The sequence below is a fragment of the Staurois parvus genome, unplaced genomic scaffold (genome assembly GCF_062004578.1).
Source record: "Staurois parvus isolate SC_StPar_1 unplaced genomic scaffold, SC_StPar_1.0 ptg000155l, whole genome shotgun sequence".
Classification (NCBI taxonomy): domain Eukaryota; kingdom Metazoa; phylum Chordata; class Amphibia; order Anura; family Ranidae; genus Staurois; species Staurois parvus.
In genome coordinates, this window is record NW_028317951.1 from 29,851,561 (window position 1) to 29,876,365 (window position 24,805).

The 24,805-nt window shown below is 41.4% G+C and overlaps 1 protein-coding gene across 24 annotated transcripts in view; it reads right to left on the bottom strand.

The window, feature by feature from the left end:
• Positions 1-24,805, bottom strand: part of DLG1 (discs large MAGUK scaffold protein 1) — a 321,932-nt gene that overhangs the window by 7,538 nt on the left and 289,589 nt on the right. For 11 of the 24 annotated variants that reach the window (XM_089675610.1, XM_089675624.1, XM_089675617.1 and 8 more), the window contains 7 exons: positions 24,609-24,650; positions 24,259-24,294; positions 13,733-13,783; positions 5,606-5,707; positions 3,124-3,296; positions 2,936-3,045; positions 2,457-2,548 (listed from right to left, as the gene is read on the bottom strand). In XM_089675610.1, the coding sequence (XP_089531736.1) occupies positions 2,457-2,548; positions 2,936-3,045; positions 3,124-3,296; positions 5,606-5,707; positions 13,733-13,783; positions 24,259-24,294; positions 24,609-24,650 (606 nt within the window). The remainder of the gene's footprint in view (positions 1-2,456; positions 2,549-2,935; positions 3,046-3,123; positions 3,297-5,605; positions 5,708-13,732; positions 13,784-24,258; positions 24,295-24,608; positions 24,651-24,805) is intronic. The other 13 variants (XM_089675622.1, XM_089675612.1, XM_089675611.1 and 10 more) reach the window with 3 other exon arrangements.

Consider the following 24,805-nt stretch of genomic DNA (forward strand, 5'->3'; position numbering starts at 1 on the left):
CATTCCTAGCAGAGGCCTCTATGAACTGTACCATAAAATTGTCCTGTAGTAGGTTTAAAAATGTTTGCCCTTTAACTGTTCCTGCAGTACCATTACTCCAGTCAATTTCCAGGTAATTAAAATCTCCCATTATCACTATCCCAACCTTTTCAGCCCTTTCAAACTGTGCAAGGAGCAGACTCTCCACCTCCTCATTAACATTGGGAGGCCTATAACAAACTCCAGTGATTACCTTTGTTGTACGCACCCCCATGTGCAGTTCCACCAATAATACTTCAGCCTCGTCACACACTCCATCAACTAGGTCCTCTTTCACGCTTGCTCTGAGATCACTTCTTACATAGAGACAGACACCACCACCTTTCCTATTTACCCTGTCTCTCCGAAAGAGAACATAGCCAGGAATATTAATGGCCATATCATGTGAAGAATGAAGCCAAGATTCAGCAATACAAATTAAATCATAGTTCTCTTCATGCACCAAAGCTTCCAACTCACTTATTTCGCTTGAAGACTTCTGGCATTGGTGAACACTTTAATTCATTTACACCTTGTTCACACATATTTTGCATATTTTTTATTTTCATACAAATGGTACCAATTCCACTGGTTGTTTGTAACATGGGAACCTTCTTATCATCTGCCATAGCCTTCCCCCCATCTTTCCCCATTCCACCCACCAGTAAGTACTGACCCCTGTATGATCTGTCTTCCCCGTTATAATCTAATTTTCTCTCCCTCCTCGAGCCAAGTTTAAATACTCCCCAAGCCTATCCATACGCCTCTCCCCCAGCACAGCAGAACCCCTTCCATTTAGGTGCAAACCATCTCTATCATATAGGTTGCACCCCAATCAAAAGTCAGCCCAGTGCTCTAGAAACACAAACCCTTACCTCTTACACCGGGTCTTCAGCCATGCATTGAGTTCTCTAATCTCTCCCTGCCTTTCCTGAGTTGCGCATGGCATAGGTAGTATTTCAGAGAATATCACCTTGGAGGTCCTTCCCTTCAACTTGCAGCCTAGTTCTTTAAATTGATTCTTAAGGAGCCTCCACCTTCCATGTATTCTGTCATTGGTTCCAACATGGACCAAGACAGCTGGGTCATGCCCAGTCCCTCCCAGTAATTTATCAACCCAGTCCACCACAACCCGAACCCTGGCACCAGGGAGACAGCAAACCATTCGGTTGAGGCGAGCCTGGCGAAAAATTATTCTATCAGTCCTTCCGATTATAGAATTCCGTACTATCACCAGCTGTCTGGGCCTTCCTGCACTACCCTCACCACCCCTCCCAGATGGTCTGCCCTCCCGGTTGTTAGGGATAACAGTGAAATCCAGGGACGCCACCCCTGAGCTTGCCACCCCCACATCTTAACAGAACTTGGCAAGTCTGTTTGGGTGCACAAAAAAGCAGGGCCGGCCTTCCTTTTCTGTGAGCCCCTACCACTCCTTCTCGTTACAGTAACCCATCTTCCTACCTGATAATCCTGATTAGCCCTCCACATCAATCCCATTAGCTACCTACTCAGAGAGCAGAAGACCCTTTTCAAGGTTGTCGGTTCTCCCCAGTGTTGCAATTTGCTCCTCCAGAAATCTAGCGCACGTTTCCAGAAGGGCACCCCACTCACATCTATTGCAGCGGTATCCATCCTGGAGCTGTTTCTCCATTGCTGTATACATGTGGCACACTGTGCACTGCACAAAACCTTCCACCCTGCTAGCACACATTATCCCAGTTACAATATTAACAGGAAATATCAGTTGTCACTTACAGGTTAGTAAGACTCCTGTTATAATCTCCTGTTTTCAACTCCGGTTTTTTAACTCCGCTTATCAAATGTCCACTTGGTCAAAGGTCCAGCAAGCAAAATACAGGCAAGCTCAAAAACGAGTAAGCTCTACAGCAAGTTATATAGGACCTGTATCACCTGTGACCAATTAACTTCTACCCTTAATTAGCAAACTGATGGAAGACTAGGAAAGGAAGAAAAAATATGCTATTTAAAAAGTGACAGAAAAAGTTATTTAAAAAAGTAAAATTTTTTTTACCAAGACCCAAAGAAGAAAATAAAACAACTACAAGCACCAGCAATCAGCAGCAGTGAAAAGCAAAACTGTTTTCACTCTCCACTCAAATTTCCCACTCTTTTTAGCTATCAGCCAGCAAAAAATGCCAGCTCATCTAATCTTTCATCATAGCTGAGCTGCTCCATGCCTTTTATCAGTTATATTCTTTTTGTCCTGGGGCACATCAGGGACAAGGGAACAGCCATCACCTACCCTGAGCAGTGTTCTGAGTTTCCGATATGCATACTATTCAGCGCTTTTGTCCCAGCTCCCTTGAATCTATGAGATACTATTGCCAAGTAAGGGGATCCCCAGTGGGGTACTCAAGGTGTAGACTGGATGGGGTTTTTGCATATTCAGATCCAGGAGCCAAATGTCTGAAACAAACCTGTAAAATGTTCTGTGAACTCCTGCTCCAGTTTCATAGCTCTCTCAAATGTTTTCCTGGCTTGATCCTCTGTTAGACGTTTATTCATCTCCCTGTTCAGGTACAAACAACTGAATTAGTGACCAAGAACTTTTGTTTTTTCTTTTATCTCAGTGCTTTCTTTGCATTAAGGTAAAAAATGTTTCCATTTCTCTGTCCCTCCTCCGTTCCCTGTGTGAAGGGGAAGAGAGGGGAGAATATATCTAGCTTTGTACACGGCTGCATCTCTTCTCCCCTCTCTTCCTCGTCACACAGCACTCAAGCAGCAGCAGGAGATAGAAGATTTACTTAGCACTTGTGAGGCCTAGCCACTACTTCCAACAGAGCTGTACATGGTTGCATTTGAGTAGCAAAGTATACACTCAGCTAATGTAAAGCCATAGTGTATTTTGCAAACCAGCTAAATATTGGAATTGGTTACCAGTCAACTCAATACTTACATTATATTTTCTACCGATTTAGGCTTGATGAAAATAGAAATTGGGTATAGCTGGGCTAACTGTAATCTTTTAATTGCATTTCCAGACACATCAAGTATGCAGTGCTTTCCCTGAAATAAAAAAAGTCAGTCAATTCAGTTAGAAACCACACCCATCACAAAGTAAAGTAGAAAATGAAAAACTCTTACCCTCTCTGCCACTTCTCGCACAGACTGTACACTAGTGCCATACAGGTGATTATTGTATTGGCCTGCCTCTATAAATTTGTGATCTTGAATATCTTTTTCCATCTGCTCCCGGGAAGTGACAAAGTGATAATCTCTCCGATCTACTTCATAATCTCGTTTTGGTCGAGTTGTATCTGAAGTAAAACATAAAATGGTTTATATAAAGGGAAACTATACTGATTTTCATCAATTATACGTTTGTTTAAATGTATAAAGGTTTGAACCGGTTGTTCATATTTGTTAACCACTTACTGCTGTACGTCTGAAAATGGAAAAAGGGTGCACACACATTTCTGCAGAGCAGTTTATAAATGGCACTGTGGAAATCATCCTCAGGCAGCCAGTGCACATGTTAGTAGCTGTAAATAGAAGTTTTCATCAGACAGCTCAGTTCACAGAGAGTGGCTGTGGCTATGTACCAGTTGATCTTCAATTACAGTGATCACAAATATAAACAGTGTAGTGTTTATATTGGACCAGCCCTCCCCTTACTCTCACAAATGGAGAAAGGGAAGGTAAGAAGAACAAACGAATGAGTCATTCATTAGTTGAAAATTGCTGGTACAGATCAGGGTCACCAAATCAAAAACGGCTTTTAACCCCTTAGCCCCTGCCTATTGCATACATCTGATCTTCAGCCGGTCTTATTATGGGACCTGTAAGAACCCTTTCTCTCCATCCTTTCACGGTTCTGTACATTAACCCTTCACTTCTTCCTCCCTCTGTGAATGACCTGTCTGCACGGTATCTAGTGCCCTGTTACCAAGCTCTGTTTTAAAACACCTCAATGCCAGCATGTTTACTCAATTTGAAAAAACAGTGTCAAAAATGAAGATCACTTTGGGGTAAATACTTTCCAAAAACTGGTCATATCAGGGGTGTTTGCACTATTTTGGTATTATGGATATAAAAGGAAAAACTGTTTTGCGTTATGAATTTTACAAGCAATACTCTTGACAAACATTGTACACATTTTTTCTCAAGATCATAAAAGTATATTGCTTCACTCAGAAAATCCGATGGATATTCTGTTGATGGAGACATGAGGATTGCAGAAGAATGGATCATTAATCTCTATTCCTACAATTTGGAACTTTCTTTTAAGTTGAATTTGTTCACACGCAGTATCGTGTGCGGTTAAATTTGTTCCACAAATGTTTCCCAAATGTTGATGGGTGAAGAGCTAGCTGAAGTCATTTTGTGATAATTTGTTTTGTGATTCACTATACTGGTGTGCGGCCCAAGGAATCATTTGTGGTTGGGTTTGACGTGCACTTATCAGTGACCCAGCAACTGGTAGCAATGCTTGAATCAGGCGGTATATCCAACAAACGCATGTGAGCAGAGCTGCTTTTCATTTGGTACATGGTTCAAAAATTAAAAAAAGTCGTCTTCATCCTGAAATGTGATATTACTTTTGTAGGAGATATGAACATTAATCAAATATTTCCTAAGGGTATGGGGCATAGAAAAGGTTAGGAATCACTTGCCTAAAGTCTAAGTCATCACATTTAAGAATGAACAACTTTACTATACTAACAGCTAGGGAGGTCAGGGATGGTTTGTTTAAAGCTCTTTTATGGCTTAAGAATATGTACATATATTAATATCCATAGTCTGAGCACAAGTGCCCTTTAACATGCTGTATAAATATGGAAATTTCCACTGCTGTGTTCTTCTTTTGAAGATGCTTGTTGCCTGGATATCATGCTGACATTTCATACAGGGATTTAAAAAATATGAAATCTTGAGGGTTAACAAAACAGCCAGGCAGCTAGCAGTTTCAGGAGGTCAGGAATGGCAACCCTCATAAAATATGTCAGGTTTGTTCTAAAGTATATGTGAACCCTTACCTTATAAAACAACCTATTCGTTTAAAATAGAAATAAAAGGCAAACCATTTGTGTATATATAAAAAATACAGATACATTTTTCTTTTTAGAAGTGATCACAATCTCTCTTCTCAGCTGCAGATTTAGAGAGGTGGGGGTGGAGAACACTCTGCAGCTTAAGAGAGGGGGATTGGGAAAGAACAGGACACATATCTTCTCAGTGAATGGCTGTGCAGAGGGGCATGTCAGCACAAGTCTGATCATTGGAGGACAGGTAGGCCATTTTCCCAACACAGCCAGAAAACAGACCACAATGGGAAGAATGTACTCTTATGCCTAACGTGGTCAGTTTGAAACAGGAAATCAGGTGGGCTGACAGGAGAACCAGGTATTTCATACAAAGAAAGAAATACAAAGAGAACAGGATACTTTTTAACACAAATACACAGTACAACAGACACATCAAGAACATATTGAGGAAACATTCTTTACCTATTGTCCACAGCTAGTTGCTTTGAAAGGCCATTGTACCGACAATTTTATACCTTGTTTTATGCAAAACCTTTATCTGAACCCAAAATACAGTTCCTGAATGCAGACATAATACTTACGGGGAACACAAGACCCAAACTTTTCAGGAAATTCAGAGATCAAATCATCATTAATTCGGTCCTTCATTGGCCCTAAAATAATTACTGGTCGAGAATAATTTACTGCAAAAAAAAAAAAAAAAAAAAATTAGTAGAAGTTTAAAATCTTCTGATAGAGCTTTTTAGAACTAGGTCCATAATTTTGTAAAAATTTCCTCCCATGAATTAATAAATTAGATACAGTACTAGGCAAGAGTTTTAGGCAGGTGTGAAAAAATACTGTCAATTAGGAATGCTTTCAGAAAGACAAGTGATAGTTTATTTTTATCAATTAACCACTTGCCCCCCAGAGGATTTACCCCCTTCCTGACCAGGCCATTTTTTACGATACGGCACTGCATTACTTTAACGGACAATTGCGCAGTCATGCAATGGTGTACATAAATTAAATTTATGTCATTCCCCCCCCCCACAAATAGAGTTTCTTTTTGGTGGTATTTGATCACCTCTGCGTTTATTTTTTGAACTATTAAAAAAAAAACAAAAAAAAACCCTGACAATTTTGAAAATAAAATTTTTTATATATTACTTTTTGCTACAAAACATATCCAATAAAAAATTATTAAAAAAATCACATTGCGTCATAAATTTAGGCCAAAATGTATTCTGCTACATGCCTTTTGCTAAAAAAATCCCAATACATGTAAATTAATTGGCTTACGTGACAGTTATAGAATCTACAAATAGCAGTGTATATACTGAAATTTTAATTTTTATTATTTTTATAATAGTATTGGCGGCGATCAGCAACTTCTAGCGGGACTGCGGCGGGCATTCTGACACTGGGTGGAAACTAACTGCCACTGACATCCCTAGTGACACTAATACAGTGATCAGTGCTAATAAAAAGAGAGAGATGCAAAACAGCATGTCCATACTGACAGCAGAGAGACCTGTGTTGCTTACACACAGGTTTCTCCCATCAGCTTTCCCAGACGATCACAGGGTGCCAGTGTGGAACCGCCAGCCGGGACCAGGTGATTGACATCCCTAGCCGCCTAGGGCCCTATCTGAAAATGCAAACAACATATATATATATATATAAATATATATATATATATATATATATATATATATATATATATATAATATATATATATATATATATATATATATATATATATATATATATATATATATATATAAATATAAATATATATATAAATATATATAAATATATATATATATATATATATATATATGATTTTGTGCAGCCCTGCCCCCCTGTAGCAGTATTTCTGCTATAGGGAGGCGGTCAAGCGGTTAAAAATTGAAAGCAAATTAACAGAAGAGGAATCCAAATCAGCATGTGCTGAAGCGCACAGTTTGCAGAGTCAATAGTTAAAGACCCCTGAACTCTGTGTGGCCTTCAGATTAGCACAACAGTGCGTAGAAAGCTTCATGGAATAGGTTTCCATGGCTGAGCAGCTGCTGCAAAGCCTTACATCACCAAGTGCAATGCAAAGTGTTGGATGCAGTGGTATAAAGTACGCTGCCACTGGACTCTAGAGCAGTGGAGAAGCTTTCTCTGGAGTGACGAATCAAGCTGCTGTCTGGCAATCCAATGGACGTGTCTGGGTTTGGCAGTTGCGAGGAGAACGGTACTTCCTTGACTGCATTATGTCAAGTGTAAAGTATGGTGAAGGCAACTGCAAGACAGGACTTCTCGTCCGACATCAGTGCCTGACCTCACAAATGCGCTTCTGGAAGAATGGTGAAACATTCCCATAGACACACTCCTAAACCTTGTGGACAGCCTTCCCAGTAGAGTTGAAGCTGTTATAGCAGCAAAGGGTGGGCCAACTCAATATTGAACCCTACAGACTAAGACTGGGATGCCATTAAAGTTCTTGTGCGTGTAAAGGCAGGCATCCCAATACGTTTGGCAATATAGTGTATATACATATGTAAAGAACTGCATAAATTGATGGCGCTATATAAGTACTTGTAATAAAATAAATAAATCAATATTTGTCTTCAAAACAGTGTCAATTCTTTTAGGTACGCTTTCACACAATGTTTGAAAGAACTCCGCAGGTAGGTTGTTCAAAACACCTTGGAGAACAAACCACAGGTCTTCTGTTGATGTAGGCTGCCTCAAATCCTTCCATCTCTTCATGTAATCCCAGACAGACTTATTTATTTATTTCAGGTACTTATATAGCGCTGTCAATTTACGCAGCTCTTTACATATATATTGTACATTTACATCAGTCCCTAACCCTCAAGGGGTATACAATCTAAGGTCTTTAACTCACATTCCTACATACACCTACTAGGGCCAATTTAGACAGGAGCCGATTCACCTACCAGCATGTCTTTGGAGTGTGGGAGGAAACCGGAGTACCCGGAGGAAACACACGCAGGCACAGGGAGAACATGCAAACTCCAGGCAGGTGGTGCTGTGGTTGGGATTCGAACCAGCGACCCCAGTACTGCCAGACAGAAGTGCTAACCATTTAGCCACTGTGCTGCAGACCTGATGTTGAAATCAGGGCTCTGTGGTGCCAAACCATCACTTCCAGGACTCGTTGTTCTTTATGCTGAAGATAGTTATTAATGACATTGGCGGCATGTTTGGGATTGTTCGTCCTGTTGCAGAATATATATGGGGCCAACCACTAGCTTATGGTATGGCATGATGGATGAAGTATCTGCCTGTATTTCTCAGCATTGATGACTCCACTGATCTTGACCAAATCTCCAACTCCATTTGCAGAAATGCAGCCCCAAACTTCCAAGGAACCACCACGCTTCACTGTTGCCAGCAGACACTCAATGTACCGCTCTCCAGTCCTACATGAACAAACTGCCTCCTGCTACAGCCAAATATTTCAAATTTTGGCTCCTTAGTCCAGGGCACTGGTAACCATTTTTCTGCACTCCAGTTCCAATGTTTTCATACATAGGACGTGGAAACAAGGCTAAGCGAATCAATTATGCAAAAAAAAAAAAAAAAAACAGAGCCCTGATCTCAAAATCATTAAGTCTGTCTGCGATTACATGAAGAGAGAGATGAATCTGAAGCAGCCTACTATTAACACTTCTATTTCTGAAAGCATTCTTAACCACTTGAGCTCTGGAAGGTTTAACCTCTTTCATGACCAGGCCAGTGGATGGCTAGAACCGCTGGAGGCGGGGTGGGGGGGTGGGAAGAGGGCAGGAGGAGCCCAAGCCGCAGCATCTGATGTCCACAGTGGGACTGGGAGCCAGAGCTGGCTCGCCAGTAAAAACTATCAGTGCATCCCTACAAGTGTTAATGTTTGCCACTTGCTGACAAAATCCAGCTGCACCTTGGACCCAGAAGCAAGCCGCGACACACAGGTACATCACTGTGTCTGTAGGAGCCACCGGTCTGCATTACAATGTGGGTGGTCCTGAAGCGGTTAATTTACAGCATTTTCTTCCACACCTGCTTAAAACTGGTTTACAGTACTATACCTTTATGCTTAGGGATAAACACTGATGCATATAAAATCCACAAAATTATATTTAAACTTATAAGCAGATAAAAACAATTTTTGTCTTTCACTGTGGTGAGAGGTCTGTAATCTTGAGTGCAAGTATAAAGAATACGTGATCTGTTGTGCACGTTGAAAAATGGAATCCTCAGCTGTTCAGCAATGCAATGCTGGCAGCTCAAACTTAGGGCAGGATAAGCTAAAAATGCAAGGGCTCCAAATTTGACGAGCCAATATTAAATTCTCTCAATCACAATTCCTTCTGAGCACAGAAAATGCACATTTTTGTTGGAACATATAAGAGGAATATAAATCAGGGCTCAAAATGTTAAGCCCTAAGCTACTAGCCAGGCCTTAGGAGTTACTCGCCACCAGTTGCTCCACCCAACCCCTACCCTGCCCCCAATTCCGTCCCTGAACACACGCTTGTAAATTATCTCTGCCCCATCACACCCCTCACCCTCCCCACAGCCATGTCATCTACCCCCTTCCCCCCACAGCCATGTACTCTACCCGCCTATACATCCCCCAAGCCAAGTCCTCTACCAACCTTCACACACACCCCGGGTGTACGGGGTGCTCAGGAGGGCACAGTACGGGGCGGGCAGGAGGGTACAGTTGAAGGTGCCTTAATGTATAATACAGCACTGTTCTGACAATAGGGAGGAAGCTGGAGGGGGAAGAGTACAGTAGAGCCTGCACCTTCTCCAAGATCACTGATCTTTGCTGCTGTCACTTCTGTCCCAACTTTACTGTCTACTGTAGGAGTTCAATGAGCAAGACTGAGGCTTTGCCCTTTTTTTCTGGGGCAAAGAGACTTTTTGCTCTAGTGAATTCCTTGATAAAGTTGTCCAGGGAGGTGCCAAAGAGGCACTCCCCATTACAGGGCAAATACAAGAGGTGTTTCTTGTACTCGTGCACTACAGACCAACATTTGATCTAAAATGTCCTAAAATTCAAAAGGAGACCCATTCAGAGTATTTGATTAAAAATATCTGCTAGTCCCTCAACAAGGTAAAGTGGGGCCACAATCATGAGTTCCAGTTGTTGAAGGATAGAAGGATCTATTAGGATAGTTCCAGGATTCCAAGACATATGCATGAATCAGCCAACTATGGTCTGGCAACTGGACATTGCAACAATAGCAGGTTGCAGGACAAGGCCTGCAAGGGACAATTAGGCCCTCGAAAGGGCTTGCAGTTTTTTATCTTTAAACACTGATTAGTTTACAGGAAAGGCTAACTTTTTTTGAATCCCTACTCAATTGAATGTTTCTGAGCAAAATGTTTGGGAAGAGCAGAGCCTTTTCACGGATTAAGCAAGTCACTATTCAGAACAGACTGCAAAAGTGAATGCACTTTAAAAATCTTAACAGGTTTGGAATGTCTTAGAGAACTCAAGCTAGTCATTTTAGATATAATTGAGGCAGTATCCTCAAGTCTAGTTATGTGGGGGACTGTATCATTAGAGATCAATATGATATCCTTAAGTTTTAGAGTTACAGTGAGGAACAGAAGTATTTGAACACCCTGCGATTTTGCAAGTTTTCCCACTTAGAAATCATGGAGGTATCTGAAATTCACATTGTAGGTGCATTCCCACTCTGAGACACAGAATTTAGAAAAACAAATTCATGAAATCACATTGTATGATTTTTAAAGAATTTGTCTTGCACTGCTGAACATAAGTATTTGAACACCTAAGAAACAGCAAGAATTCTGGCTCTCAAAGACCTGTTACTGTGCCTTTAAAAAGTACACCTCTACTCCACTCATTAATCTAACTTAGTAGCACCTGTCTGAGCTCTTTAAAGACACCTGTCCACCCCACAGTCAGACGCCAACTACTACCATGGGCAAGACTAAAGAGCTGGCAAAAGACACCAGAGAAAAAATTGTAGACCTCCACAAGGCTGGAAAGGGCTACGGGGCAATTGCCAAGCAGCTTGGTGAAAATAGATCAACTGTTGGAGAAATTGTTAGAAAATGGAAGAGGCTAAAGACGACTGTCAGTCTCCCTCGGACTGGGGCTCCATGCAAGATCTCACCTCGTGGGGTATCACTGATAAGAAAGGTGAGGAATCAGCCCAGAACTACAAGGGATGAGCTGGTCAATGACATGAAGAGAGCTGGGACCACAGTTTCAAAGGTCACTGTCAGTAGAACACTACGCCATCATGGTTTTAAATCATGCATTGCACGGAAGGTTCCCCTGCTCACGTCATCACATGTTCAGGCCCGTCTGAAGTTTGCCAATGACCATCTGGATGATCCAGAGGAGGCATGGGAGAAAGTCATGTGGTCAGATGAGACCAAAGAAACTTTTTGGTCTAAACTTCACTCGTCGTGTTTGGAGGAAAAAGAAAGATGAGTTGCATCCCAAGAACACCATCCCTACTGTGAAGCATGGGGGTGGTAACATCATGCTTTGGGGGTGTTTTTCTGTGAAGGGGACAGGACGACTGCACTGTATTAAGGAGAGGATGAATGGGGCCATTTATTGTGAGATTTTGAGCAACAACCTCCTTCCCTCAGCCAGAGCATTGAAGATGGGTCGTGGCTGGGTCTTCCAAAATGACAACGACCCGAAGCACACAGCCAGGATAATCAAGGAGTGGCTCCGAAAGAAGCATATCAAGGTTCTGGAGTGGCCTAGCCAGTCCACAGACCTAAATCCAATAGAACATTTTTGGAGGGAGCTGAAACTCCGTGTTGCTCAGCAACAGCCCCGAAACCTGACAGATCTAGAGGAGATCTGTGTGGAGGAGTGGGCCAAAATCCCTGTTGCAGTGTGTGCAAACCTGGTCAAGAACTACAGGAAACGTTTGACCTCTGCAATTGCAAACAAACAAAGGCTTCTGTACCAAATATTAACACTGTTTTGCTCAGGTGTTCAAATACTTTTGTTCAGCAGTGCAAGACAAATAAATTCTTTAAAAATCATACAATGTGATTTCATGATTTTTCTTTTTTAATTCTGTCTCTCTGAGGGGGAATGCACCTGCAATGTGAATTTCAGACCCCTCCATGATTTCTAAGTGGGAGAACTTGCAAAATCGCAGGGTGTTCAAACACTTCTGTTCCTCTCTGTATATCTTTGGACTGAGTCTCCACCTATACCAAGTCCACAAACAAGGATAGGGTACTCTGGGGAGTAATTTCCCCCATAAATTCAGACATAACAGCAGTGAATTCCTCCCCAGATAATACAAAACAGGGAGTTACCCTTGAAGGGGTTAGGAAACACTGAGTGTTGTTGTAACTCAGTCAGGAAACAGTGGACCAGGCTATGGGTGTTAGGTCCGTTAGGGAGACCTCTGCAAGACACCCAACACAGTTAGAGGACTATAAGCTAGCAAGGCCCTGAGGACTGGTCCTTATGCTTTTATGATCCTTCACAATGGGTATATAAGGGATCACCCATAAGATGTTCTCACAAATAGATGCTTGAGCAGGATGGGTTAATGTTATTAGTGACCAGATCGTGGAGGTGGTGCATAGACACTGGAGAAAGTGGGAAGGCAATGAGGTCAATGTGCACTGGAAAATGGTGAGCATGTGCATTGCGAACCCAGGATGGAGACTCACGCAGGAGCAGTAGAGCCAAATAATGCGTACAGGTGCTATTAAGCCAAATTCAAACATTGAGCTGCTACGTGACCAACAGTGTCACAGTCAGAGTCCTTCAAGTTAACCCCTTAAAGGGTTAGTACACCTTTACCAAAAACTTGCCTATGCAGATAAGGGGCATCTGTAGATAAACTGTGAAGCTTTGACTAAAGTTAAATAATGCTATAGGTGTAAGCCATTCACATTACCTCATGTTGCCAGACCTGAAAATTCCCAGGCTGTTGCTAATGAAGGTCTCAAACTCTGAGCTACTGCATACGTGGAGGTTTGAATCAGAGAAAGAACTTGCTCCTGTAATGGTGAAGATAAACAGTAATAGCTAGGCCCCACTTTAGGAGTTTTTAACATTTTAGGAGTTTTTAGGTCAAGATTCGTGAGGTATGTAAACAGCCTATGCCTGGAGCAACAATATTCAATTTTGTTCAAAGCTGCACAGCTTGTTTTCTTCTACAAACACCTACCACTTTGTGGCTGAGTTGCTGTTGTTCCCAGTTGCTTCCACTTTGTTATAATACCACTAACAGTTGACTGTGGAATATTTAGTAGCAAGGAAATTTCACAGATGGACTTATTGCACAGGTGGCAACCTATCACGGTACCACGCTTGAGTTCACTTTCAATTGAGTTCCTGAGAGCAACCCATTCTTTCACAAATGTTTGTAGAAGCAGTCGGCATGCCTAGGTGCTTGACTTTATACACATGTGGCCATGGAGGTGATTGGAACACTTGAATCCAATTATTTGGAGGGGTGTCTCAATACTTTGGCAAAATAGAGTGATATATATATATATATATATATATATATATATATATATACACACACACACACACACACACACACACACAAACACACAAACACACAAAGAGAGGTGATAATATGAATGAAATAGTGGATTTCGTGTCAACTTAAAAGTAGAACTAATCTTGAACTGTCCCCAAAGAAAATAGAAAAAAAACATTGCAAAATGGGTAAAACAGTAAATTGATTCTTACAAACCTTCATGTTGACTGACTGGTTCATACGATAAAACATATTCTTCTTGACCACCTAACAAGAAAATACATACAAATAAGGAGAAAAGCCCCATGCAATATGTTTCTTTATTACTTGATCAAGAGGTTAAAAAAAAAAAAAAAAAAAAAAAAAAGGGTTGGGAACCAGATTGCTATATTACAACTAAAATTTTGTCAGTATCAAGAATTTAACCTACCCTTAGCCCACCTTACACAACATTGTATATTTAGCATTCTGATTTATTTACATATTATATCTTTACTTAAGCTCCTATGAATGTGTACAATGTGAATAAATTGAACCATGAGCACATAGTATATTCAGTAAGCTTGCCATTTGCACCCAATTACAAGGGCTTCTTCTTAGTATTAATTGGAGCCTCTGCCGTTTACCATTACAAGGGCTAAAAAACTAAGGGTTGGCAAATTTCAGGGGTAAATTCACACACAATTAACACAGGCCTGACACAAGGAATTACTCTCTCTCTTTATAGCTAGCAAAGCCTCCAGAAGATCTCAGCCTAGGTTCCATCTATCTGTCACATCCATTACAGGAGTAGATGTTCTATTTTTCCAGCTTTATAAATGTGTTCCACTTTATTAAAAATGCAGCTGAAACATTATTTTCAACTGCATGAAAAGGCAGAGCTTAGATCTTTGGAGGGGCAATATATTTAGGATGGAGTTGCAGAAAAATGAGTCGGTGGACAATTCAGCTCATCATTGACCATCCAGAAATAAACCCATTCCATCTCAGAGGAGGTTTCAATAATAAATCAACTAAAAATATACGATTATTCCTAAAACAAAACCTACTTTAAAAAAAAAAAATAAAATATATTATTCAAGTACTTATTTCCCGTGTATCTAAAGTGGCTCTAAAGGCTCAAGGTTTTCTACCTTCATGAATTCTATGCATGAAGGTAAAAAACCTGTGTGCAGCTGCCCCCCCCCCCCAGCTCCCCAATCCTTAACTATGCCCCCTCTAATCCAGTGACATTCTAGACAGCCTCTGCTGTCTGGGGTCTCTTCCTCCTCATTGGCTGAGACAGTGATCCAATGAGGAGAGAGCAGGGTGTGGGGCCCAGCTGCGGCTCTATGTGTCTTATGGAAGCATAGCGCAGCAGATCGGGGACTAGCATGTGCAGTGGTTTTGCACAGAGAATCCTGATTCTTCTCTTATCGGGTCCTCTGCTGGTGCTCCTGGCCCCTCCCTCCTTTCCCCAGAGCAAGCAGCTAGCTATGGGGGCACCCAAGCAGGTGCGCTCATGAGACACTGCTCTGCATGTCCCTTCACACACAGAGCCGTGGCTCGGCTCTGCCCCCCCTCTCTCCTCAATGGCTCCAGCTGTGGTCTAAGCCAATGAGGGACAGTCCCGAGAGCCGAGGCACTCGTACACATACACACATATATATATATATATATATATACAGGGCTTTCTTTCTGCCGGAACGCGGCGGTACTGCGTTCCGCCACCTTTTTCTTCTTGTCCCCGCTCACCGACTGCCTCTGCAGAGCTGACAAGCTATGCAGAGCAGCGAAAGTGACAGGTGCCGGACGCGGCTTGTTTATGTCATGCTTGCGCGTGCCCGGCACCTGTCACTGCCGCTGCTCACAGCCGGTGAGCGGGGACATGCACGCTTCACCCCCCCCCCCCTCTACCGCCAGCGTGTAAACATCGGGGGCGCGCGGCCACCCCCATAGGAAAGGTGTATCTTAGTACACCCGGCGGTGCGCGCTGACGTCATCACGCCCTCTGCTCGTCGATCCTACCATAGCGCGGATCGTCAGCATCAGGTAAGGAGCGGCGATACAATTTTTCTCGCTTTTCTTGCTAATGTGGGGGGGGGCAGTGTTACTCGCTATTCTTACTAATGTGGGGGGGGGGGGGCGGTGTTAATTCCATACATTTACTTTTATAGCCCCTCCCAAATTTTACTTGCATTCCTGTTCTCTAAAGGGGTGGTCCTAGGGTTTGATGGGGGCGTGGCCAGGTTTGGGTGGGGGAGTTCCACCACCTTTCCTCTGAGAAAAAAAGCCCTGTATATATATATATATATATATATATATATATGCTAAGTCATATCAGAGAGGTAAATGCATGCAACTCTATTCTTTGGGAAGGCATTCTATGCAGTTTTCTACTTTTCAGTAGAAGTGGCAAATAAGCTTTATATTAGCCGTGCACAGCAGCTGGGATTTTCCTGATAAAAAAAAAAATTAACCTACGGTCTTGAATGACACAGCAATTCTTCTACAAAGGTCAACTAGTCTTTAGGATATCTTGACTTTCCCAAGGATGTCACTCTCATATGCAAGGTTTAACAAAATCTATACCTTATAATATACAAATATATAAAAGCACAAAATGTAGACAATGAACAGAACACACAAGCAGCATGCTTCTATCATCAATATTACTTAAATATTAACACAAGTGACAAAATGTGGTTGGAATAAAAAAAAGCAATACATCAAACAAAGAAGCCTGCGGCAAATTTACAAATGCTGGGCATGCAACTATATATGGGGCCCATGCATGTTTTTTTTTTCCCCCCAGGCTGGGGGGGGGGGGGTCAACTGATTGTCCCAACCTGAACATGTGACCTCAACATTCATTTTCATAATCATTTCAGCTTTTATTAGAAGGCCTTAAAAAAAAACAAAAAAAGGCCCACACACACACACACACACACACACACACACACAGGTTTAGATCTCCAAAGTTTCACGGTTTATCTCCATCCATGTTCATAGGTCATCTTCTCCCTTCCTGAACTAGCCACATTGGACAGAAAGCAAGTTAGCAAGACACTATTTTTCTTTTAATTGTTGGGTAGGATTATACTCTTTTCTGCTGTGTTTGTTATTGTGGCCCCCTGGGGAAAGCTCTTCAATGAGAATAAAGACAAAAACCTGACAAAAGACAATTTTCTTTAACATTTTAGATAAAGTTTTAAAGGATTACAACCACTGTCAGATTTTTATTTTTTCATATGTGCCCCATTCAAGAGATTTTCATTCACTTCCTGTCCTGTAAACACCAGAAATTCCCAGCTGTCAGGGGATAAGATTGGAAGATTTCTACTCTAGTCCAGTTCTTGCTCCTTTAGTCCTAGTGTCATCAGTGAACAGTACAAATATCGAGGGGGAAATCTCCCTAACAGGAACACAAAATATTAATAACCGGACACACAAATTCTAACCTCTCTGTATTTTATCAAGTATCATCTTATCCAGAACCCTCATGCAAAGGCAAATCCAAAAGGTAGTTCTCTGTAGAGAGCATCACCCTTGCCTGAATGATATCCAGGGTCACATCCAAGTTTCCAGCTTTGAGTTGAGATTAAAGCAGAGTTCTGTAGATACAGAACCCATCCAAACCGTAGCAGAGAAGCAGACTGCTCCCTTAGAAGTAGGATGTCCAGGTAACCTATAAAAAGGAATACCCAGGGAACAGACCACTAGTAGGACTCCTCTCCCTTGTCATGTGACAAGTCCAGACTTTGAGGCTTTGGCCCACAACTACAGCCTAAATTATTGTAAGGCTGCCCACACCAGAGCAAATGAAATTTATTTGTCCAAGGCATCTTAAACCACTTCCCACCTTTAGGATATCATAGGACGTCCTAGAGTTTCAGTGGTTATACCGAGAAGATGCCTCTAGCAGCATCCCGATATTGAAATTTTTAGCCAGCGATGTATAATGTAACAGAAATCTTAGAGGCTAAATAGTCACTAGATCCCTTTTACATGTTGACGTTGGGTGTATGCTGGCTTACCTTAGAGATGACCGAGCACTACACCGCGTTCCATATTATTATGAAAATTCTATTTTAGGCTGGCCATACATTATACAATTATCTTCCAATTTTCTGCCTTATTTCCTTTAGATTTACCTTCAACTATGTAGTGCAAGGACCTGCCTAATATGATACAACTGAAAGTGTTGTTTAGGTTTGTCCTCCTATTATATGGTTTTTGGTAAATCTAAACCAAAAGTCTCCAGATAATTGTGTAATGTATGGCAAGCCTAAGTGTCACAAAGATTAAATATTTTGTTTCAGTGTAACTCATGGATGGCATTGTGTGTCAGGGCTCTTTTGATCACTGAAAACAATCTCGGACACCTGTGATATTTAGATTAGCAGGTGAGCCCAATTTAAGGAAAAACTACTAAAGGAGGGTGTTCCACATTATTAAGCAGAGCACCATTTTCAAGCAATATGGGGAAGAAAAAGGATCTCTCTGCTGCCGAAAAGAGTGAAATAGTTCAATGCCTTGGACGAGGTATGAAAACATTAGATATTTCACGAAAACTTAAGCATGATCATCGCACTATTAAGAGATTTGTGGCTGATTCAGAGCACAGACGGGTTCGTGCAGATAAAGGCACAATGAGGAAGATTTCTGCCAGAACCATGCAACAGATCAAGAGAGCAGCTGCTAAAATACGATTACATAGCAGAAAACAAATATTTGAAGCTGCTGGTGCTCTGGAGTCCCATGGACATCAAGGTGTAGAGTCCTCCAGAGTCTTGCAACTGTGCATAAACCTTCTATTCGGCCGCCAATAACCAATGCTCACAAGCAGAAACGGCTGCACTGGGCAGAAAAATACACGAAGACTAATTTTCAAACAGTCCTGTTCACCGATGAGTGCCGTGCAACCCTGGATGGTCCAGATGGATAGAGTAGTGGATGGTTGGTGGACGGCCACCCTTTTCCAACAAGGCTGTGACCTCAGCAAGGCAGTGGTGGAGTCATGTTTTGGGCTGGAATCATGGGAACAGAGCTGGTCGGCCCCTTTAGGGTCCCCAAAGGTGTAAAGATGACCTCTGCAAAATATGTGGAGTTTATGACTGACCACTTTCTTCCCTGGTACAGAAGGAAGAACTATGCTTTCCGTAATAAAATCACCTTCATGCATGACAATGCACCATCTCATGCTGCAAAGAATACCTCTGCATCAATGGCTGTTATGGGGATAAAAAAAAGAGAGTCATGATGTGGCCTCCATCCTCCCCTGACCTCAATCCTATTGAGAACCTTTGGAGCATCCTCAAGAAAAAGATCTATGAGGGTGGGAGGCAGTTTACATCCAAACAGCAGCTCTGGGAGGCTATTCTGACATCTTGCAAACAAATTCAAGCAAAAACTGTCCAAAAACTCACAAGTTCAATTGATGCAAGACTTGTGAAGCTGCTATCAAATAAGGGGTCCTATGTTACAATGTAACGTGACCTGTTAAAATGTTTAAAAAGTTAAAATGTTGTTAAAAGTTTGATTGAAATAGCTTTTGATTTCAGTAAATATGCTGCAAACACAACAAATGACAATTTTCAGTTCTTTACAACCTATAAAGTGTTTTGAAACGTACTGTGCGTAATAATTTGGAACAGTGCATTGTAAGTGCTTTATGTTTAAAACAAATACTGTTATCATTGGGTTTGTTCAATAAAATTTGAATTGTACTCTTAATAGTTGATAACATGAGAATTATGCTGTTGATTACATCAACATCAAGGTAAATGAGAAAAATAATTTGCATAATAATTTGGAACACGGTGTAGAAGATCCCTGATCAGCTCTATGGTCTAAAACTCGAAGCGACAAGGGATTTTGTCACTTCTGCTCAGATGTAAACAAGCCGTTACTGGCTTGTGAAAGCATCTGATCTAACCAATTTTTGTTTCATCGGATGCTTTTAAGGGCAGAGGATCAAACTCTAATAGATCCCAGATGTCTCGGTAAAGAGTACATGTCACTGTCCATGCTATCAGACGCAATGCTGTCCATCCCTTGTGATAGCAATAAAAAAAAAGTGTAAAAACAATTTAAATAATAAAAAAAATAATAATAATAATGCGCTCTCGCACCCCCCCCCTCCCCACCGTACTCGTGAGCAAAGGTGAAATGGTGTTTGCACCACACACGTGAGGTATCGCCGTGAACATCTGAGTAAGAGCAATAATTCTAGCACCAAACCTCGTGTTAAATCTAAAATAACCTATAAAGGCTTTTAAACAGTCATCTATGGAGATTTTTAGGTAATGTAGTTTGGTGCCATTCCAGAGGCGTATGCAATTTGAAAGCATGACACATTATTTACTCGGCGTATCATCTTTTATATTTTGCAAATTGGGTATACTGTGCACTAAAATTCATTACAGTGTATTTTTTCTCAAAAAATTACATTTGAAAAACTGCTGTGCAAATACCATGTGACAAAAAACTGCAACACTCACCATTTTATTCTCTAGGGCCCCTGCTTCAAAAAATATTAGTATTGGATTGCCTTCACACTGGCAAAGCTTTCAAGCACATGTCCCCTGAGCACCACCCCTAAAACCCTACCCCACTTTGTGAGTCCTCAGTTTTGTAGCAAGCAAAGCAGAGTAACCAAGGAAAAAAAGGGATAATGGCCCATGCCCAGTACAGTACTCAGGCTGAGTATTCACAGGCCCTGGAACATCCCCAAGCAATGGCTGGGGAATGGAGGGCAACAACTAGGCAAAGAGAAGCTGCCAACAGGCCCAACAACAAAGGGTCCACAGACCCAGCTTTGCATGTCACTGCAAGAACCATGCAGACAATAGCTCCATCTGCAAAAAATTGAACATCCATATTGTAATACTTCAAAAAGTTATGAACAGAAGCAAAAAGTTATGAACAGAAGACCAGATGGTACAAAGATGAAAACAGACCTGGTCCTGGAATGTCCAGGAAACACCCACTCATCTGGTGAGGTGGGAGCATAAAGGTGCAGGAGGAGCTTCTCATTTAGAGTGTAAGCTTTAGAAATCAGTTGTCCGATCCAGCAAGCAAGATCTGATTTGGAAGCAGAGTTTCCCCTGTGAGGTACTGAGGGCAGGAGAAGAGTCCTTTATCCAGATAGAAACTTACTTTGAGGTAGGCTCCAATTGTTCTGAGTACTGTACATCTAGGCAATGAATAAACAATCCCTCTTAGGAGCATTGGAGCAGGGAACAAAAAATGAAGAATAATATCTTCACTGAGGTGAAAGTCCGACACCACCTCAAGAAGGAAGGATGACCTTGGCCATAGGACTTCTTTTGCCCTTATGAAGGACGAGGAATAGCTCCTTGTAAGAGAGATGACAATTCTATAACATGTTTGACTGACTTGATGGTGACCAGAAAGGCCACCTTGTGAGAAAGGTCATCTAAGGGGATCTCCCTGATTGGTTTAAAAAGAGTGGTTTCTACAGAGCAGAGAGAACCAAACTGAGGTCCCAAGAAAGCACAGGATTTTGCAAAGGGGGACTGATTCAAGAAACATTTTGTATAAAGGTTTTGACCAGGGAGAGCAAAACCAGTGGTTTTTGAAAGTGAACAGACAAGACTGAAATGTGTTCTTTAAGGGTGCTTAGGGCTGGTTTAGGGTGCTAAGTTCTGGTCAAATACCGATTGTTGGAAGTCCACGATATGAAACACAGAGAATTCTTTGGGATTGAAACACCTGTGTTTACACCGGGTAAAGGAGGACTTCAATTTATGATGGATCTTCCAGGAAGAGGTTTTTCATGCTTTTAGCAAGGTAGGGATGACAGACCCAGATCTGTTTGTCTCTGAAGACTTCCGCTTCTCAGTCAGTTGCTTTAATGACATGGCTGTTGAAGCCGGATTGTGCAGAGACCCCTAAGACAAGTAGTCCAAGTAGGTCTGTGTACCAGATCCTTCTGGGCCAGTTTGGAGCAATGAGAATCACCAGCCTTTTCTATTGCTCTATTTTGTGGTGCAGACAAGGTATATCTGCCCTTGAATGAAGGCATAGATTAGCCTGAATTGAGACATGGGATCATCAAGGCATTCAATGCCAGAGCTAAAGGATCTTTGGATCTGGCCACAGAGGTATTTTGCTGTTGAACCTGGAGGCCAGGATATTCACATCCAGGCTCCCCCATCTCTGACATATCAGTCTGAAGATGGGGTGAAGGACACCTTTTCCATGATCCTGGCTGTGATGAAGCAATCTGATTTTAGTTGTCCACTCCTGGGATGTGGACTGCAGAGATCGCTTAACAGTGCGCGTTTCTATCCATGCAATTATCTGGCTCACCTCTTCAAATCTGTATGACTCTTGGTGTCTTCCTGGTGGTTGATATAGGCCACAACCGTGGCATTGTCTGATTGCATCCTGATGGAGTGTCTTTGTTGAAGAGACGCCCACTGCAGCAGAGCTAAATTGATTGCTCTGAGCTCCAACATGTTGATGTGGAGCTTGGCTTCCACTGATGACCAGGACTCCCTGGGATGTTCCCTGGACTGTGAGGGACTGGAACACTCCCGCCCAGCCTGAAAGACTGGCATCTGAGTGATAGGAAACCAAGGACTTCCCTGTTAATTAGGCTGGGCTCAAGATCTACCAAGCTGGATAATTCCTTGCTTGGCTGGACAGGTGCATGGGTAAGGCCTGGTTCACTCAAGTGCAATTTCAGATGCGACTTGAGTCGCACAATATTGTATGACAATGGAAAGCAAATTGTTTTCAATAGTGTCAGTTCATCTCAATGCAATGCAGCATGGAGCAATTATGGAAAAGGTCCTTGTACTACTTTGGTGCAATTCCAGTAGGATTTTAGCCCATTTGAATGTACAAACCTTATCATAGTTGCATCCAAGTAGCACTACATAATCACACTGAAAGTTGGGTCAAAAAGTTGCATGGCAGCAGCATGAATAACATAAGTCAAGGGAAGGAACATGTTTGTGTTCCAGGTCAACAAGATTCTGTACTGGAGTGGCCTCGAATGGAATTGAGTGAATTTAACAGACTCAATGGAGGCTACTATGAGGCCTAGCACGCTCTTGAAGAATTCTCACTGAGGGATTTCTTAGCTACGCTCCTGCCTGCCAAACAAGTGTCACTGTGTTCCAATTCCTGCCTGGTGATCTACGGTCATCTGCTTCATGCACTCACCAGCTGGCACTGTCTGTTACATAGGCCAACGTTCCACTCTCTCCTCACACCAACTATCATCACTACCAAGGGTGTTGGACAAGGGGTGCAAGAGAAGCCCCCCCTCCAGATCAGTCGACACCAGGTATGTGAGAGGAGTTCTGCCTTCTGGTCGGCAGTTACCGCTTTTATTAGTGCACTCACACAATTGCCAGATATTTGTAATCCTTTATGCTGCTTGTTTGGGCGTATAGATGATGATATCCTCCTTAATTGTACCAAACTCTTATGACTGGTTCTGCTTTATGCCAAGATGTCCACAGCTATGCACTAGAAGTCACAGACTACCCCTACTATCCCTTTTTGGCTTAATTAACCAGGCAATTTCATTATATAAACCTACTTCTGAGGCAAGGGGATGTCTAAACAAATTTCATAAAATATGGACCCCATGGGTAGAATCTACACATACTATATCATCCACTAGTTATGATGGCCCTTAAATCTATGTAATACCTGTTTTACATTAGATGCTATCATTGTACACTTTGGTTTGTAGCCTGAGGATATTTCCGCTGTTGAGTGTCTTTCTGATTTTGATTTTTCGGCCCTTAGATCTTGCATATATTTTTTGCTGATACACATATTTGCTATATACATGCTCCTTTACTGTATGTAGACATTGTACATAATGGACATTCTGTTCAGTACTGTAATACATCTCTATGTGAGCATTGATGCTCTAGTTTGTAGTTTATTGCTTTTATTTACAATAAAGTTACCTTTAAAATTAAAAAAAGGAGTATAAGGCTGCAGAAAATAAGCAGAGAAAGGCAAAACCATAATTTGTATAAAAACTGTCAAGATAAAATGGAACAACATACATAGCTCCATGTATAACACACTGATGATTGCAGCCAGAGCTGGCTCATTGCAGTTTCCACTTGGCCATAATCATTAAGTCTATGGGACCCATTGGATAGCCCTATTCAAAAGAACACTGGAGAATAGAAAACATTCCACCCTGTTCAGTTGACTACCACTACAATTCTCCCCTAGACTATGCAAACCTCTACCTTCTACTCCACTGCATTAACATGACTGCTCAAATCATTAAGCTGTTGATGCAAGGATACTTGATTTAAAAAAAAAAAAAAGTGGCTAGATCATTTTGCCATCTCAGGCAGAGTCCAAGATTTGATGGTTCACACATTTTCTCATAGTACTTCTCTATGAGGTTGTTCCAAGTCATTGCTCAGATTCTTCAAGACTGTCATGAAGCTACTTACCCCCCCCCCCCCCCTAAAAAATAAAACACAGCAAATAGATGATACAAAAAGCATGCAGTTTGATATGATGCAAGCCAAATTACTCATGCAAATAAACATTCAGGCAGATTTATACTTTCCAAACCTCAACATAAGCTGTCAAATGTAAGCCAAATTAGAAAAACGCTTCCTAAAATAACCTGCTGAAATTAAACTTCCAAAGCATAGCATACAAAATTTCTGTTTGTGCAGATTTAACAAAAACAGCACTTCGAGGTTTCAAAGTATAACAAAAAGAAAAATATTAGTAGAATAGACCTTGTGAACATCCATACTCATCCGTAATCAAGATTACTTTCAAGTTAGCAATAAAAAAAAAAAAAGAAATTAACAAAGATGATTCCATTATCTAAAGTTATTTTGTTTTTCATTCCACAATTACAAGCAGCAGTATTAGGAATAGTAGCTTTATCTTTTCATATTTATAATTGTTTTACTACAGAGAAATATCAAGCATTCAAGTCAATATAACTACTGGAATACAAACTTTGTTATGTTAATCCCAGTGTTTGTTATGATCTGACAGGACTGGGAAAATGATGGAATAGAACAGTGTGATGAGACAGAATCAGGCCTTGGCAAGAAAGCAAGAAGCATAAGACACTTACGGTAACTACTTTCGCTATCGCTGGCATTAGAGGTTACATGTTCTGAAATGCAACATAATGAGGAAAAATGAAGGACACAAACATTAGGTGGAGACCAAAGGAAAGGTAAAATATTAATGCAACACACAAAATAAAGTTACATTTTTTTAAATGAAGAAAATGGATGAGATTAACACAGTAACTGATAAATTATGGAC